General features: G+C 27.5%; 1 protein-coding gene across 2 annotated transcripts in view; it reads right to left on the reverse strand.

Moving 5' to 3' along the window:
• Positions 1 to 3673: 3673 nt before the first annotated feature.
• The window catches only part of LOC121129792 (limbic system-associated membrane protein), a 262656-nt gene continuing 245438 nt past the window's right edge, over positions 3674 to 20891 (reverse strand). For both annotated transcript variants that reach the window (XM_040725515.2, XM_071893418.1), the window contains exons 7-8: positions 15039 to 15335; positions 3674 to 4964 (exon numbers count right to left, since the gene is read on the reverse strand). In XM_040725515.2, the coding sequence (XP_040581449.1) occupies positions 4852 to 4964; positions 15039 to 15335 (410 nt within the window). In that variant the 3' untranslated portion in view covers positions 3674 to 4851. The remainder of the gene's footprint in view (positions 4965 to 15038; positions 15336 to 20891) is intronic.

Consider the following 20891-nt stretch of genomic DNA (forward strand, 5'->3'; position numbering starts at 1 on the left):
CCATTTTAGGCCTTTAATGTAGATATTGAAGCCATGAATCGACTTTAATATGAGTATGTTTGCCCTGCGTTCAAGTGATGGAATCAAATATGTACATATACAAGGGTTAATAATAAAGAAACTGTAATTTTGTTATCCCTAATTAAATTCTGGTATGAATCTCAATTATATTCTTTTATATTAATGAGAAAAATATTCACAACATTTGCATTGTTTGTTTGTTTTAAAGTAATAAAAAGGTTAGACATCATTTGGTATATGACGCAATTCTTTACTATAGGAAAAAATATTTTGGGGAGTTTAAAAAAAGCAACTTATTTTTCCAAATTTAGCATTTAATTAAAAATAACATTTCATTCTTGTTTAAGTATCAGTGTTTTTCTTTACTTTTTCTCTCAGAAATGTCAATGCTCAACTTTAGAAATTTCTTGAAGCTGGGTAAAGTACATCCAGCTAATGAAAGGAAGGTTATTTATACAGTTGCAAACGACATGACCTATTGGTATGTTGAAAACAAAAAAAAAACACTAAAAAATGAGGTACTCAACCTGTCAATTTAAAGAATGTTTGTGAGGACAGGAGCTTAGTTGTCACGTTGTTTAGTTAGATTCAATTTCAGTATCTATGAAAGAGCAAGGAAGAAAACAAATGAAAATCTCACCCTGTATTTAGCAAGAACATGGACAATCCTGAATTCTACTTCGACTCCTAACGATTATACATTAACAATAAATAGTAAACAATACTGATTAAGTAATCGTGCCAACTATTTTTTTATTATTTAACTATATTTGAACAATTCCTCTATTACTAATAAAGATTACAGCCTTGGAATATAAAAACACTCTTTAGATTGCCAAATACCAAAAATTTGAGATGAAATAAAAGCCATATTGCTTATTACTCTATTTAGTGAAATCTTTAAATTCTAAATTTTAAAAGTTGATAAAAAGGTATTTTAAGTACAGATTGGGGACTCAAACTTGCAGTAAGTTTTAATTATGATTATATACAAAAATAAGCCAGTTTTGTTAGAAAAAATGGAGGTCAAGTTAACAATAAACATGTTAGCCTTAATAAAGAGCTCCAAATTGATGTTAAGACAATCATATCAGCTATAAAGGATCTCGGAAGGGTAATCCATGTAACACAGAAGCTTATGGGTCCAACATGCAAGAAAAACTGGTAGTCCTTCTTAATCTCCTAACCTTTCACATCTCGACTATGCTGTGTAAGCGAAATTAAGAGGAAGGCTAATATAACACACCTCAAAATCAGCGTGATGAAGTTGATAGTGATGAAAGTTTCCAATTTGGCTCCCCACACTGTACAGTATACCTACAGTTGAAAGATAAAGCTTCCAATACACGGGTTGTTTCAATTTAAACAAATTCTCTCTGGACTTTAAATAAATTTGTAAAGATGGATGGATGAAAAAATAAATAAATAAACATGATTGATTAGTGATATGATTCTCTATTCCAGCTCTCAATATATAGAAATATCTATCATATATACCGTATACATATGTACTACATAGTTTGAAACATGTATGTAATTCTAAAAACTTGTCTTTTTAAGGTGAGTAAAAAAATGAGGTTATGATGATAAACTCCTCCCAAAAAAATAAAAAATAAAATATAGAAACGTTTTAGAAATAAGTACAATAATTTAAAACAAATAAGAGCTTAGAATAAAAAAAAACTTTGTGTCAATACATAAAAGTGTCTTTACATATTAATACATTATTAAGTTGCCTAAAGGAAAACATCTTTATTTTTTCCCTTATACTTCTCTGTTTTTTTCTCTTTTTCTTCAAGACTTGTAGTTATTCTTGGAGACTAATTCAATCATGCATATAAAGAAACAAAGCATTGATTGTATTTCACATAACTGTTATTTATAGAGTATAAAAACAAATTTTGAATAATGTTGATTCTATCTTTATAACATTATACAAAATTTCATTAAGTAAACACAAAATTATACAAAATATGATATTGTGAAGCTGTTTTGAAATCTAATATCAAATTATTCTCAATCGTTTAATTTGTTAAAGAGTTGGAAAATGAAATATCTTAGAGATGATGTTATTATGAAAAAAAATTAGGAAATACCTATAGAAGAATCAAATAAAAAGTAGAGGAATAAAGAGGGCTTTGTATATCAATTCGAAAATTTACTTATTGCAATATATCGGCTCCCAAATTGAACCTTTCGCTAACAATTGCTTTTATACTTTGTTTGATTCTCTGTTTGATATAAGACTTTGTTTACAGATAAGGCCAAGGCAATAGGATTATTAATGTTCATCGATTTTGAACTACTTGATACCCAAGTGGCCTCAAAAGTAATTTTACACGTCGATTAGAAAAAGTTTATATTGGACGCAGAAATTGATCGGCAAATGCAAGAGTCATCATCTGTGATCTGACTGAAGCCTCACCAGTTTTGAAGTCCAAAAATAAGACAGAAGTCATGGTTTTTGGAGCTGTGGGCATCATGCAACTACATTTCACAGAGGCTATAATTAAGATTAACGCAACTGCGTGCCAGAAGATCCCAAAGGTTGTCTTGCTACATTAGATGGAGGAAAAGTTTGGCCTTCACATCATGTAGTCCTTGTGAAGAATTCTTCTCCATACCATGCCTCCTAGGTAGCTCAGTCATCACTATCTGTGAGGGTCTCACGTTTCTTGAAGACTGAAATCTGGCTTAGGAATAATACTCATTTGAACAGTCTCGATTACTATCTTTAGTACATCCTTCAAAAACAAGTAAACAAACGCTCCTAGATCAGTGTTAGCTCCCTATAGGCTAACATGACCAAGAACTGCAAGATGACCACAGCTGATGGGCAAGTAATAAATGTAAATTGTACATACAAATATTTTTTTTGAATAATATATCATTAAAATGTAGAGTAGTTCGTAAATGGAAAGTATACAAAGAATAAGATATTTTAACCATTTTAGCAGCACTATTAGTTACCAAATTTACAGCAATTTAGACAAAACAGACAGTGCCCATGAAGAGAATATTTACAATTTATTATATGATTCTGTTACATAAATTATAGCTTATGAAGAGGTTACTACAGAAACAAATTGACTCCTGAAGCCAACATTCATGTTGTTATTACAACACTTCGAAAATTTCACTTGGATGATAATCTGAAAGATTATATCAGTGATAAAACATAAAGTAAAACCACTGAAAGTATATTTGAACAAAAGTTTCTCAAATTTTTTGTGTTTAATTGTAAAGTTCTAGAACAGAGGCATGGGAAAGTTGAACTCATGGATTAAAGAACTGTTTCATACCACTAAGATTCAGTTATCAACACGATTTTATCTAAAAATCTTCTTCGATCTTCTTGATATAGTATGTGTAAATAGCTATATCGCTTATAACATTGAATATCCAAATAAATAGTGACTTCTTGAATTCAAAGTTGTTATCGACAAGAGGCTGATTAAATATTATGAAGGGCAGAAGAGGGCAACCTAATCGTCTAGATCAACAACAAAAATGTATCTGTTACAATGGACATTTTACAGAGTTTGAACGAAAAGAAAAGAATGTTCTTACTGTGTAAGCAAAAATATTGAAAATCGAATTTTGGTCATTTGTATGGTTTGTAATCTTGTAAAGAGATATAAACTGCTTCGTTATGTTTCACATGTAAATCAGTTATTTTATTAATATTAATCAATTTTTCATTGTAAAATTATAACTTGTTTGAATGAGAAATAAAAATTGTATCAAATAATTAATAAATATTAAGAATTCAACTCCAATGCGTATCTTTAGTATTTTGTTTATACATACATAATGAAAAATACAGATCCCAACCAGAGGGACACCAGTGTCACATCGAATGCTGGTGAACCTGTTGAAGTTATAAAAAATAACTCTCATTAGCTCTAATATGATCAAACAGATCAAGAATTGACTATACTATTCTTTGATTTTCCTTTCAATTCCTTGTGGGTCTAAAAGGGTTAACCAAAATAGTTAGTTATTTTTGCAATTTGCATTGTACTAGTCAATTAGTTATGTTAGATTTGAGAAGATTTCTAGATATTGATAAAATACAAGGAAACCAAAACTGGAAATGAGCCAAACTCTTTAATATATATTTACAACCATAAGCTGGCGAGAATTAAGTCTAATCACGGAAAGCTTTCATTATGTGTTTGTAATTATAAATTCATGCCCACTTCACCAAAGCCGGAGATTCTTATACTTCAGATCTAGACTTGATTTGTACTTAAGTTGCATATAATTGTGATTTCAGAAACAACTCCGACTCTTAAAATTTGACTTTTGAATTTCATTATAGTAAACGGTCTGTTTTTATATTTTGATCTTGAGTCTAAGTACATTTTTACCTGGAAATCATCTTTCGAATATTTTTTAACCATTTCGGGAAAACCGATCGAAAAGAAAAATATATTGGCTTATTGAAAAGATCAAAGTTTTCCTCCATCTGTTGATTGCTGATTATTTATACTTTTTATTATCAGATAATTGGATTTATAATTAAAAAAATTAGAATAATTATTGTACGACTCTATCAAAGAAGTATTGTGATATAATTTTGTGTCAGAAAATTAGATTTTACTAGCTTAAAATAAAAACTATTATTTTCAAACTAAAAAGTATCAATATAGTTATAATATTATTATTTGGTTGCTACAAAAAAGTTTATTCTAATTCGAATACGTTTATTTCACTAATTTTTTATTATAATATCGAAATAACAGTGCTAAAATTAAAAAAATGAAATTTATACTTTTAAAACCAAACCAAATATCAAAAAAATCCTAAAAGATACAATGATTTAATTTATGTTAAGAAAATAATTAGATGTAAATATGTAGAACTCATAAAGAGTAGACACTGTGAGAAAATTACTGATTTTGATCCTTCACTGGTCTGCATTGCCGCTGGGAAATCACCTGAAAAGAAAAGAAAATACTTTGTAATTACTCAACTTTTGTGATTTGATAAACTTGATTGTTATTTTTGTAGGGTTTATTTGGTATTAATTATTTAAATTTCTGTAATTCATAAAGTTGAAAATATAATAATTTTTTTGACATTTCTCTACTTTTTACAAGTTATGTTGACTTTTAATACAAAATATACTTTGTAAACTATTCCATTGGATGCGTATTTCAATACTGTCATGCATAATAAATTTGTAAACCTCTGTTACTTTCTTAGAGTGATTAGAACCCCAGTTTTAGTGTTATGTTAAGGTGTATATTTTTTTATTCAAAATCCTTTATTGATCCTTCTTAAATAAAAAAACCTGATTTATCTTCATTATTCTATTTCAATTTTTACATGCTTCTTCATTTCTAAAGCGTTTAACTGACGTCTTAAATTGCATCATAATAGAATTTTTTTTTATCCGAAATATAAAAATTGGTATTTTACGGCGAAAAGTGGGCAAATTTCTGATCAGTCTTTATTAAACTCCATCAAATGAACATAAGAATAAATAAAGTCTTAAACACTACCAAAAATACAGCTTGATACTTATGATAAATACTGTTATTTGATTTAGCCAAAGTCATATGTACTTAAAATCTTTATGAAGTATCTAAATTCATAGCTTTTTGTAGATAAATGAGGGACGAGCAAAGTAGAATAATATGAGAAAAATATCTTATTCTTTCCATTGCAATTATTAATCCTAATATCCACTAAGGAATTAAGATTTTTTTCTTTTCTTTTTATTGAGTTTCTCCTTTTACATGACAAATGACAATTAAATGAAGGAAGGATAAAAAAATAGCATAAATATACATTTCAATTTATAATTATCCCTCTCCCACAAACAAACACACACACAGAAATACTTAATATAGATATTACAAAACAAAAATAACTAAATATAGTCCGTCAACATAAAGAAAAAAATTATGTTTATATTATCAGATGATACGTAGTGTTGAATGTTTGAGTTATCCATGGGTTGAAATTATGTCTCCAATATCAGGGATAGTAATTTTATTTATTTCTCTATGATTCAGCCTTGTTAAAATTTCATATTGATATATAAATCCTCTTTTTCTACAGCTTATTACACAGGAATAAATAACACATTACATCTCATTTCATAAAAAAAATTCAACTACATTTTTTATTAATGTAAGGGGAGTTATGGAACTCTAGACATCTGGATTAAGGACAGCATTTTTTATATCCCCATGTAATTCAATTTTTTTAACTGTACACTAATAAATAATACAAAAATAAGGGCTGAATAAATTGTGCTTCACATTAACAAAGATGCAATATACAAATTTAATTTTTTTAAATATATAAAAAAAAATAATAACTAACCAGTAAGGTGAAAAAAAAAAACACTTAAAAAATGGCTTAGGATAAAAAATGGTTCTTATTTTGCCAAAGTTTGAACAGTTTTGAAAAATATATGAAAATTAGTTAAACGGCCCTAAAGTTTTGAAAATTTACAATTGAAAGAAAAAACAGATTATGGCTGGTATACTATTCATATACCTCAAATTCAAACTTTTTTTTGTAAAAATAATAAATTGAGGTTTCTAAATTTGCATTAAAATATATTTTATAATTATTTCCGAAAAATTTGTATATATTAGAGTGTTTTTTATTATTCTTTTTGTTAAAATATCCAGTTCGCCGGATCAAAATACGTTCTTATTGAGAAAAAAATACAATCGGTAAAGTCTCGGCGAAATTTAGAAATGTTTAGTGGTAGATAACGTCTTTATAGCTATGATAATTGCGAAATATTTCAAAATACAGCTTTTCATATTATATAACTTTTTAAAGATGACATAATTTACTCTCAGATATATTTATATTTTTCTAAGAAAAAAATATTCATAATATGAATTGCAATTAAAAATAGTTGAAGAGATAAATAGTACTTATATAACTTGTTGTTTGCAATGTTTTTACATTTTTAATATTTTCTTTCTGCAAAACAAGATTTTTGTTTTTATGGTATTGATCCTTAATTTGAAATATTACATTTGTCCAATTTATCAATCCTGCAAAGGTGTTCAAAATATCAAAGTGCCCTCTATGAAGAATAATTTCGGATATGCACATCTGAAGCACTTTTGTTTACAATTTAAATCCATTTGGCATGTATTGGCTACTCGTATTATATTTATACAACGAAAATATTATGGACGGAGAAGAACTATGGTCTACTCCATCAAATTTTATAAGAGGAAAAAAACTTTATTTTCTCCAGAAGTTGCATCAGTTCTTGATTGCACAAAAGTGTCTAATTGAAAAGCTGTTTTTATATTAAGATTGGGGAGTAGCACACAAAAATAAAGTTATGCGTTTTGATATAACCAGCTCAAACACAAGTAAAAAAGCTGGAACTTGTGTTTTATTAGAGAAAATGGTTGGTAAAAAGTTATTACCGTTTGCATGTAAACATTAGATTATAGAATGAATAATTAGCTCCGTTTTTAATGCATGTATGGTAGATACCACTTCTACTGAGGGTTTACTCTACAAAAGATTCCAAAAATTGTGGTAAATGATAGACACAACTAACTACAAGCCTGGAAATGTAAATAGTGAAATAACATTTCACACTGAAGATACACGAGAAAAAGTAATCAAATTTGCCAACGATAATTTAAAAAAATCCTTGAAATAATTAATGCTCTTTAAGTTATCAATGACCAACAGAACAAGAAGTGGCAATTATTAAAGAATACTGTGCATCATTAACATCTGACGAATTGCAGCTTCAATTCTTATTCGAAGTTGTTGAAAAACATCAAAGGATGTATTCTGACTCTTAAAAAAATCTGTATCTTGGATACCTTAGTACTTATATTAGACATATTACTCAGAAAAAAGGATAACCATTTAGCAAATTGTATAATTATCCTTGATTGAGTAAAAACTATTTTTTTATATTATTAAAGTTATTAATTTATAAAATATATATATCACAAATTATTATTCTAAATCTCTAACAATTCAACCAAATGACAATATGTCTGAAATTTGCATGTTTTGTAGGAAAAAAGAAAATATATAAAAACATGGCGCGCAGTATGATCTATATGCATTATTTTTCTCTTCAACTATTTTTCATTATTATTCAAATCAAAAATATTTTCAACCATATAAAACAGTATTGTCTGCTATATTAAATTTAGTAATCATTAAAAAAATATAGTATATAAAAAACTGTATCTTAAACTGATTTCATGATAATTAAAGAAGAAATCACTTTTTTTGAAAAAATGGGCAGTTTTCAAAAACTTTGAGGCCGTTGAAACTAAATATTTTTCAATTTCACCAAAACTTTGCCAATTGTTTTTTTTTTATTAATAGGAACGGATTTTGTAGCCGGCAACCCGGATATTTCAACAATATGAAAATTAAGAAATATATATTCAAAATAACGTTAATTGAAGTTTATTGAAATTTAGCTTATGCCAATTTCTTTACTTCTTTAACATATTGCAACCCAACTATTAGACTGACAAATATGAAAATATGCATTGACGTTTAATTCAGATTAAATTCAGCAAAAAATATGATTTACTTTTAATTATCATACCTTAGCGACCTATTCACGGATTTTAACACATAAAGCTACAAATAAAAATCTACGTAAACCTTGTTTATACAATACTTACAAAAATATTTATCATTTTGATACATTCTTGTTCTATTTTCTTGATGATATATCAAATAAATGAACAAGTAATCATTTTATATATTTACATATTTAGACAAAAGATTGAGTCAGTTCAAATTATTTCATTTTTTAGTAAATTTAGCAAGATCATTACATACGTGGAGCAAAGCAACTTTTTCTTATGCCTCCATGTAATTTTACTTACCATTCTAAATGGCTGGATCAACTTTTTAAAATCTATCAGGCAGCTCCAAAATTTCGAGATTTTTTTTGACTCTTTTGTCACCATGTCTTCAATATTTTTATGTATAAAATAATTAATTAAGTTTTTTGGCCTCTTTTGCTTATCTTTGAAAGAGCTAAGAATTTTTCTTTTTGTAGTTAAACTTACTCTATCATTAAATAAATCGATTCCAACGAGTCTTTCCGATAAATACCATAAATGTTTGAAAAGTTTTCATGAAACAGATTGGAAATAAGTGTAATTATTGAATAATATTCAATTAAAAACTTCATTAGACTGAGGTTGTTCAATGGAGCATTGGAGACCTGAGATGCATTGCCCCAAGTTTTGATTTATATTCTTAAAATGAAAACACCAACATCATGTAATCCTCGTTCTTTTGTTTGAGTCAATTTGAATTCTAATCTAAATATCCAAATCTTGAAACCATACATCACTTTTGATATCCAATGGGCATGGTGCATTCCACCAGGTGAGATGAACTTAACGCAATACTCAGGGGTATCGCCGAGAAATATATTAATAGTTATAAAATTCTTTATTTCGTCTATTGAAATTTTTTTTTTTTGATAATCTTTTCCAAATTTAATTGTACTATCTCGTATGCCTTCCAAAATACTGGTCACTTTCTTATCTGCAGTTCCATATTTATAGTTAGTTTTGTGGATTGATAACAAATTTTCTTTGAATTTTTTTAACAAAGGAACATCTGCTGACGATGTGGCATCCATATACTCATGGAAAACAGTTTCAATAACTAATTCCATTATGTGGTGTATACAAGCAAAAAGTAAAAGTTTTTTGCCTACAATTTTTTCAAGTAGAACACAATTTCCATTATTCTAGCTGGTATTTAAACTTATTTTAATATTCTTTAATTGTTTTTAATACAGCATTCGTTTGTTCTTCTCCTGTCCCAGATGAAGATTCGCCCATCGGTAATAATTTAGAAATTTATTTTCCTGAAACAAACACAGGCAATCGATCTATTTTCCCGTCCTATTCAAATTTGGAATCATTTTTCCGTCCCTATGTATGACAAGAAAAACTGTAAGACTAAAATTTGCTTTGATATCATATATTTTTTTTACCCTATTCTTTGCCCTGTTTTGACAAATCGTTACTCGTTAAAGTGAATGTGATCTTCCACATTTTGGTCCAGACTTATAGGTGCTTCTGATAATATAAAAAATGATTTTCAGTGGAAAACTTTCTTTCGATCAAGAGTAGTTAAAAGATCAAAAGTTCTTTCAGTTTTTTTTCCAGCTATCTTCTGGAGTATACATTGATACTTCATCTTCATCTTTGTCATCTATAACTTCATTAGTTTGCTCATCAAAAGTATAAGCTTCAGATGTTAATGAAATAGATTGCTTTATTAAGTTCTGTCTGTGTTCCTCTCTTGCCTTTTTTTAAACTGCTGTTCTTTTCCATGGTAGGTTGTATCAACCCCAACCATCTACCCTTTTCTACTTTTTTCTTGCTGGGCTAAGAGGAAGTCTTTATCTTACAATACGGAGGTAGAAGACAACATAATTTATTTGATACATAATGAAGAAAAAGAACAAAAAACTATGTAAATAGTATATGTTTTTTGTAGTTATCATCTTCGAATAGAATGATTTAATTTTTTTTTGCTGGTTTTATATGTTAAAATTGAATTGAAAAGATCATTTTCCGTGAAAAGGTCATCAAAAGTTAATACTGTCTTGGTAATTAAACGTTTAATTTTTTTTCATTGGATTTAATGTGAATTAAACCTCTGTACAAATTTTCATAGGTATCAGTTTAATAGTAGGGTCGTAATATTCTAAATAAGTCAATAAAAGATCATAAGCTAAATTTCAATCAATTTCAATTGATGTTATTTTGAAGGTATATACTTTGCTTTTTCTTCAGAAATGATTATAAAATATATTTTATTGTAAATTTAGTAAACTCAATGGATTGTTTTCACAAATTATTTCTAATTTGAGGTAAAAAATAGTATTGAGTAAATAATCGGGGGGTTTCTTAAAAAAAGTAAATTTTCAAAACATATATATATTTCAAAATATACATATTTCTACATATACATATTTTCCAAAACTGTTCTTAAATGTTTTTTTGTACAATGAGGAACCATTTTTTAACCTAAGCCATTCATTTTTTGAAAAAAAGAAGAATATTTTATTGGCACCCTACTTACCACGGCCATCTCTGAGTATGTTTATTTCCAACAGAATTATCTGTGTTAAGTATATTCTAGTACAAATTAAGTACTGTATGTTTGTAAAGTTTAAAAAAGAAGAAGGATCTATGTCTGAAGAGGGGATGGGGGAAGGAGAACGACATGGATAGAGTTCCATGTGTGAACTAACTTAATTTTCTATGTAAATAAGCAATTATTCAGATACATTAAAGAAAAAAGTTGTAAAAAGAGTCCTTAAATATACTTGGTGAATATAAAGCCGTAATTTTCACTATTGAGTCTTTAAAAGAAATTTTGACAATTATTATAGGGTGTTTCCTATCTAAAATTGTATATTTATACACGTCATTTATTTATATAGTTATCTGTATTTATAGTATTTGCACAATTTTGTCTTACTTTCGTAAAACTTATATAAAATACTATAGAGTAATATTTGTTCTGTACTTAATATATTGAATGGTGTTTGATTATGTCACTTTCTCAGTTGGTACAAATAGTTAAAACATATTCCTGTACCAAAAATAGTAACATTTGAACGACATTCAGAGGTGGTAGCCCTTATTTAAAAAAAAAAAATACTAAAATTCTAAATTTATAAGCATTTGCTGACGTGTTTATATTAGAACACAAATAGAAACTTGAATTAATTTAACGAGAAGAGAAGATTACACAAAATAATAGATTGTTTTTTAAATACATTAAACTTTAAATAATATAAGTAATCTTAAAACTGCGTTATTGAGCTTGGGTATTATAGATTCCGTGATTGCTAAAAAAATTATTGACAATTATGCTATTGAATAATTAAATCAGATTTTAGGTAATTTCTCATTGATTATTTCGATTTATTTATCAATTTTTAAAAAGGTTTTGTAAATTTAAATAACTGTTTTTCCTTTTTGATATCCTTTTTATTTTCGATTTGAAAAGATAAACCAATATTGTAGCTATTATGTTATATAATACACACAACTTCATAAAGAAATGATGAGTAATGTTTTGATTCCAAAAACTTTGCCCAAACTAATAAGTATTTAAAAGAAATAATCTTACATATAGCACAGAATTAAATTTTACACTGTATGGTGAAAAAATTATTTGTTGGTAAAATTCTAAACTCTTTTTATAAAGATTATTTGAAAATATTGACATATTTTATCTCATTGTCATATATTACTACAAGTATTTTTAGCTTTCTAATTTATATTTACGTTTATAAAATGTATAGAAAATTATCAGAAATAATTAAACAAAATTTTAATGGCTAATTGTCATAAATGTAAAACTGTTTATTATGTAATTAAATTTGTTTTAATTACAGACTTTCTATTTTACCAGTTGGCTAACCACGTAAGTAAAATAATGTTTTTTTGCAATACAAAAGTCGATATACCCCAAAGGAGCGGATGTGTCATTTTTGTGGAACTATAATCTAGACTTCCTTCCACTGCTTTTATTTTTGCACTTGTATCGTCCTGTGGTGAGAGTAGTAGAGGCTGAGGTCTGGCTCCATTACAAAAAGAGGTTGAGTCCTTCCAACAGGCTGGTCTCGACGTCAGTAAATATGGAGGAGGCTCTAAAGATAGAGTTTATCTTAGGAAAAGTTCAGGGGATAATATATGCGGCAGAAGTAAAAGAACAACCCGTGCCAGTAGGGATTGGAAAATTAGCCAAAGGATTATAAGTGGGGCTTGACTCTTTTAATAACGATGGATCCAATGTTATTAAACAATAGGGCTCTAAAACCAGTTCATCTAAGAAAGAAGGAGGGAAAATATTTTATTTTATTTACATTAATCTCTGGAAAATTATGAGGAATAATTAAGGGAAAAGAAATAAGAAAATCGACAAATGACAACAAAATACAGTGTATATTTTTGTGTTAGAGGGTACTGTCTGACTAATGGATAAGTAGCTAGGAAAAATTTGTTATATTTTAACTAGCTAAATTGCTGTTGGGTAGATATCAAAGACAGCCAATGCTTTTAAAATAAAAATGATTATATATTATGTTAACTACTTTAATAAGCATTTTATTTTGTTAATAATTTTAATAACCACTTAATTTTGTTAAAAATTTAAATAAGAATTTTATTTTGAATGTCCTAAATATAACACTGTTTTCTACCTCTACCTTTTCTTAATTAATTTTATAAATAAGAATACACAATGGGTAAAGTGTTTATAATAAACTATACTTTCGACTTATATGTTAACTTTTTTTTTTCTATGGTTTGAGAAAGAAAAACTATTTACATTTTTTTCCTTTTTTATAACTGGATGACAATACCAAGAAAAGAAAGAAGTTATAAAAACACATTAAAAAATCAATTTTATTCTGTAAGATGTTAAAATTAAAGTAGAATAAATGTATTCATATGAAAATTAATACCTTTCTATTTATATATTTATCCAAGGCTAACGAAGTGGAGGTTTCTCATCTTGGTTAGTTTGTGTGTTTGTTCTTTCTGTTTGTGGCCAGTATTGTTGAAAAAGTAAATAATTGGTTTTGATAAAACTTTTTAAGAAAGTTATATCTATTCTTTCTATCTATATTCTTTATTAAATTTTGAAAGGTCAAGGTCAGACAAAACTTAATTTAATTATTTTTAAAGCAGGATTACGGATAATGCTTTGATTACTTCTAAGATATAAAGGCCTTTTATACACAAAAGCAAGCTAGAATGAGTTTTCTTGAATTTGAGTTGGGATTATTTTTGTATTTCTCGTAAATTAGTAGTAACTACAAGTACTGAAGAAAATCATCACGTTATATTTTTTTACTTCAAATATACATATAGTCATAGACATATTTTAATAAATTATTGGCTTTTTATTTAAATTTTTGGAATGAATAAGAATACCTGATATTCTTAACTATATTTTTAAACCTTTATTTAATTTATAAATAATGTTATATATTGACAATAATTCGTCGTAGAATACAAAATAATTTACACTCAGTTCTGAGATAAATAATTATAGTTTTTGTGGAATGGTCCACGTCTTTAATTTTGGTAATATCTAAAGCTCAAATCGGGTATTAATCCTTTCTATCAAATCTATTTTTCAAAAATTTGGATATTTGGGCTTATCAAATAACAGTTATAGTATAAATCATGAATTATTTAACATCCGGATAAACTATTCACGTTTATAATCACACCACTTCTCTAATATAATCACTACTTTTTGATTCAATTAATTATTTTATTTTATCATTGTATTGTTTATGTGAAACATTAACTACTTCATGTATAGTAACGTATAGATAAAAAAGGTTCATCAAATGACGTTCTTTTTCAATATAAGCAAAAAATGATGAACTACAAAGGAACTGACAGCATAATTACTATGTTATAAGTACTCCCTCAAAAAATGTCTTCCTGGGATGAGATTTAATAAGAGGTCCTTCCTCCATACTCACTAATATATAAGATAAACAATTATAAGTTAGATCTGAACGGAGTAGAAGGAAATTCTATAAAATAAAATATCTCTTTGTTCGGCCAAATTTAATCATAGTTATAATTGCTTTTGGATAACTCGTTCAAGTTTCACTTTCAAAAAAAGTTTTCCCACAAAATATCTCACTAGTAGCTCCACAGCTGCATGATTAATTACTTCAATAAAAAATAAGGACAATGGACAATGGGATAAGTTCCTGTCTGTGCGTTCATGATTCATCACTTCTTAACAAAAAATAGTTCTTTTATTTTACAATTGCTATTTAATGGAAGAATTATTTGCGAGGCTATATTAACAAAACTGTGTGTCTAGTGCCTATCCAGATGTTAAGTAATCTATGCATAAATAAAAATGCAACAATGCATAATAAATTGACAAGAGACTGCATTTGAGGAACATCATTTCATTATGCTTGTTTGATTAAATAAAAAATTTAAATCAATATATCCTACTTTCAAAGACATGTAGATTTACAGAAGCGTTGTTAAGCATAGACGGAATACAAGTATATGGTCCAGAATCGGATCTTTCGACGGTAGCAATGCTTAATGTACTCATAGTTGTACCAGGAGCTAAATGCTCTGGGGGAGTTGTATGAATCCTTCCACGACCCTCAATGATCATATCTCCAAATCTCCATTCAATATAAGTTGGTTCTATCAGGCTCTGAGCTATTACGCACTTCAAGAACACAGAGCTTCCAGACTTGACATAAACATCTCGATCTCCATAAATTGAAACTTTGGGAACTATAAAAAAAAAAAAAAATGTATATATAAGTCAATTCATAGAAAAGGTAAATTAAATAGCATGAAAATGCTTTAACACACAATCTCCACATAATTGGGTGATATATTTAAACTGTAAAATCAGCATATTGTGTATCTTTTTTATGAAATTTTATCTACTCAAGGTATTTTATTTTGATAATTGAATTTGTCTCTTATAACCAAATTTTGTTATATGTTTGATATAATTCGATTTCATTCATCAGAGGTGTTGTTTGATGCTTGATGGGTTTTGCAACATATGACTAATTCTCTTTATTTATTTACATTCAAAGAAATACAATATATTTTATATTCTTTCTGGATGCATTATTAATATTTAAATTCTTTTCAAATATGAATGCATGAATTCATCGTAAGTGAATACTCAATTTATATTTGTGACACATTTCTTGAAAGAAATGATTATGATTTCGTGTTTATTATTAGGAGAATATCATAAATAAACAAACAAACTGTATTATGTTTAGTTTGTATAAGTCTATTTATACGTCGACGATAATGTATGGATGTAGACTTACTCATTTAAAGAAAATTTATAAAGCATTAATTCAGCAATTCACAAATCTTTTGATTTTACATGTAGGGATCCAATAGTGAAGTCATTAATTCGAACCATTGTCCATGTTGGCCACTTCTTCGAGAATGGAAGCCCTCAACGAACATAAAACAGTGTTTTGTGCACGTTTATTGGACTTTATCTCCATGATACCTCTCACATAGTTGTTTCCTTTCCCCAAAACATAAAAATATTAAAAACATATTTTTTTTAAAGGAATAAATCCGGTTTTAAATACCAGATTTGGACAAACTGAACGAATTTTAAATTCTCTCATGATACTGGTTCAGTTAACATACACTTAAACTCTTTAGCATAAATATTTATGGAGTAATTTAAGTCCTTGGTTTGTGCACCATGAACGGATCACACAATAACAGGCACACGCCGTTCTTATATAGAGTACAACTTCAGAATTTTGCACCATTCCTCATACAGTTTTGTTAGCTTAATCTTATGAGTACACATTCATAAACATATATTTGAGGATTGCCAAAATATTGCTGTGTAAACTTGTTCCGGATTTAAAATCCTCACTCTGTACAGAGTACATTGTCATATCAAATAAATGAACTATCTTCCCGAATGATAACCTTAACTAAATTTTCAATATGAAAAGATAAGCAAATTTTGCGTTTACTTCCTACATACACTTGAGTACAGAGGAAATTAAAGGATCCACAAACAAAATACAGTAAAAAGTAACCCACATTCTAATATTTTAAAATATAATATTTATTAAATTCTAGCAGGAATACATTGTTTGATGTTTTTAGGCATCTACAATAGACACACTTTTCTTTATTTATAATCATATTACTTTTTTAATATAACAGGCTGACCATAAGCTACACATATTCTATGCTACGTTGTTATTTCTTAGATCAGGTAGTGACACAGTTCTATAATATTAAGAAAACACTCAAATTAATTTCTCCACACACACAAAAAAAAAATTATTTTTTTAATGTAAATGTGTCCAAGTTTTAATTACAGCATTATATTAAAGAAAATTGAAAAAAAAATATATATAATATAAAAAGTTCTAAAAAATAAATCAAGATTACAAATAAAGATACAAAAGAACTTCTTTTTTAATTTTTTTAGTATATCCGTCTTGAATTAAGATACTTGATGGTTCATTGACCACTTACTAATTCAATAATTAATTTTAGATGGAGTTATTAAAATTAGTTTATATTTTGATATATTGAAGCATAAACAATTAGTTACAAAACAAAACAGTCTTTAGCTCTCTAGCTTATTTACATGTCGAGAAAATGACACTTGAACGTGATTAACGAATTTTTACTTGCATACTCCAAACAATCGGGTGTCTCCGGGACCACCGTCAGTAAGTCCAAAACGTTAGAGGGGATGAAGGGTTTTGTCAAAAAGGCCAAACTGGATCCGGAGGAGTTAAAGAAAATACTCCAGGACAATCCAATAAGGGTCAAACTTTTCTTAAACAATTTTGTCAGTTGAATCTGATGAACACAATTTCAGAGATATATACTTAAAGTAAAATATTGATATGTATTCATAAACTTGTTCTAGATTTAAAATCCCGAACCACATTTGGGCTTTTTATGTCTAAGAATTTTCAATTCAATGTAGTGCGTTTTCTTAAGCATTTATTTTAGCTTTTTAGTTGTGATAATTAACTTGTGATCCCAATCAAAATGTACAACTTAGATAAAAAAAAAATTTAATTGTTCGATTTTTGTTCCACCTCTACAACGTACATAATTCCCAATCAACAGAGATAAAAAAAAATCTAAACATTTACGAGTATGCATAATAAAAAAAATTGTAAACCCATTGGCTAAATTATTTCTTAGATTACCTCACAATAAATATTAATTAATACAACTAATTGAGTAATGAGAAAAAGGCAAATATTGGATCAATGAAGCAATGAAATTGGATTTTTAAGTAACCTATTTATCAGTACTAAAGTTATATTATATGTATATATTAACTATAAAATACATGTTAACAAGTCTGATCCGCTAGTTCAAACTATTTATTCACATGTAGCTTTTTTTTATTATTATTTCAGTTTAATATTTCTTTTTCGTATCATTAATTGTTTTATTCGGTTGATTCAATTTAAGTATTGTATATAAAACTGGTTTGTTATTACTAATTCAATTTGCCCAATTATTAGGATTAATTCGTTAACAATAGATTTGCACATTGTACCTCCCATTTTAGTGTTTAGAGTAGGGTTGAAAAATTCATACATGGAATCTTTCATTTGAGTTTTTGGAAATAAATAGGAATGTTTAACTAAATGAGTGCTAAATTGGAAATTTTCAATGTTGAAGGGTAGAGACATAAATATAATAAGTAGAAAATATATTTTGTTACATATTAGTTGATCTAGTTTAATGTTCGTAAGCTCGAAATTAAATGTATTTTGTTATAGGCTCCTTTATATTTATCTCAAGTTGCTTCTTACTCTCGGTTACAAATACAAAAATAATTATATTTTTTCTAAAAATGACGTTTTTTAATTTTGTGATAAATGGTCGTCAATCATATTGAATCTTAGTAGATCAATTTGAAGGGAAATTCATAAATGAGCTATAAAAGCAATTTATTGAATAAATAAATGCAACATGTATAAAAAAGTTGTCCCTTTTACTTACAGTCCTAAAATATAAGTATCTCACTGTTCCTATCCATGTATTTAATTGAATAAAATTAAGTCCCTTCCTTTTTTGGAAAAAAAAAAAAGATTTATCAGACAAAGTTATATTATAAATAACTAGAGTAAATTTTTTTTAAATTATCTATTTATTAGTTTATAAACAGTAAAAATTGTATTGCCCTTTAAATGTATTCTGAACACTTTAAAATTAGAGTTTCTTCAGATATTTGTAGAAACTTTTTACTTTTTGTAACTCTTGTTGAGACTCAGTCGAAAAACATTTTTTTTGGGGTTCGGTCTTTAGTATTTTTTTTTTACCAATATTTTGGCACAGACCGGGAATTTAGACCGTAGACCAAAAATTAATAATTTTTAAATCACGGACCGATTTAAAAATGTCTCCAATTTTCTTCATCCTTCTGTTTTTTAGTTTCAGAAATAAGATTTATGAAGCACATTCAACTTCAAATGGCGTTATTGTGCCCATTTTTAGAATCTATAGAATACGTCAAGACAGAATTTTATATGAAAATTATCCAAACGGAGTTTTTCTTTAGACCGGTCCAGAGAGATTTTTAAAATACCAAATTAGTTTGGTTCAGTAAAATTCATAACGGTGTCAGACGGATCTAGAATTTTCAGACCGAACCCCAACACTAATACTTGCATAGGTCTAATTAGGTATAAAAAAGGAAGATTTGTTTACATATAAATATAAATAGTAAAAATGTTCTTAATTACCTGCATTAACAAAATGTTTTTCGAAAACCAAAATATAAATTCAATAAGAATAAATAAATGTCTTTAGGGTATTAGAGACACAAAAATATGTATGTACATATGGATGGAAGAACAAAGCAGTTGTAATATTTTTTTATATCTCAATAACTCAAAGTTAGTTGTCAGCCATTACTATAGTATATTTTGAGATAAAACCAAACGTATTTTTTATTTTAACTAGTCACATAGAGTTACACCAATTAAGAATAAGTAAATATTATAGTGTTAGTATTACTCCATCTGATCTTGGAATTATGTTTGAAGTAAATATACATAGTATACATTTTCTTATGTTTGAGCGACCGGAATCAAACCTACAAAAATTTAATTCAACATAAGAATTTCTCCCAAGTAAATAATTAAAACTTTATCCTTTTTGACGTCCAAGAAAAGTCTTTGATCTCCTTAAAAAATTATGGTCATCTGTAACTACATCTAAACATATTCATAAAAATTCCAGATAACAATAAGAAGTTCATTATTTAATATGTAGAAAATAATTTGAAAAATGACTTTAAAGCGTTTTTTAGATGTTAATTTTTTCAGCAGCAGGAATTTATTTAAATAATATTCTATCCATGTAGAGAATAACTATATTTTTTTCATATAATATGTATATATTTATAACATCTACCACATCAATGCAGTTGATTTTTTTATTCAGTGATAATGCAACTTTATAAGTCTTTTTGATGGTATAACTGTCCCCAATAAGCATATTTATTGTTGTACATAAAATAGTAATTGCACATTATATACACTATAAAATTGTGAAATATTATACATGGTGTAACTACAAAATCCAGCTCTTCAATTTTTTTTATTTTTCAACTTCATAGATGATGCCGAAATTGTGCAATACATTTCTGTATGGGAAAATAGACATATTAACGTTTCACATGGTAGACAAAACACAACTATGGAGTCATCCCAATTACATTTTTAGAGGGAGAATGCAGGTGCGCTGTTTTGAAGATTTTGATGAATCACGATCTCGATATTTGCAATGTTGATGCCTCAAACATAACATATATCGAAAGTGAAAAGATTGCTGGACTTTCCTTCTGTCCACACCTCCAAAACGACTCAGGATTGACTTCAAGAGCATTTCTACGACTGGGTGTCCAATCATATTTTACTTCCTAGCTTCCCCGACATTAATCCCATAAATTGTATATATCAACCATCTTGAGAGCCTACTTATACAGCCATGTTTTATAGGATTAAAACTTTTTTGTATCAAGATGAAAGAAAATGATGAAATACTGCCGTATATGTGGATGACAAAACATGGCTGACAAGTGAATATCCTTAAACTTTTACTGTCAATAAAAAATTTATTTTTCAAACATGTAGTTTTAATATAAATCAGATCCTAATACGTAATAAAAATTTGTTTTTACATCAAAATACATTCATATTTATTACTACAGTAGGCAATAAATAAGCTATTATGTTTTCAAGGATCACATATGTTTCTTCAACGTTCCTAATTTTCTCGTCCCTAATTGATCCAAAACAA

This window comes from Lepeophtheirus salmonis, chromosome 14, assembly GCF_016086655.4.
Source record: "Lepeophtheirus salmonis chromosome 14, UVic_Lsal_1.4, whole genome shotgun sequence".
Lineage (NCBI taxonomy): Eukaryota > Metazoa > Arthropoda > Copepoda > Siphonostomatoida > Caligidae > Lepeophtheirus > Lepeophtheirus salmonis.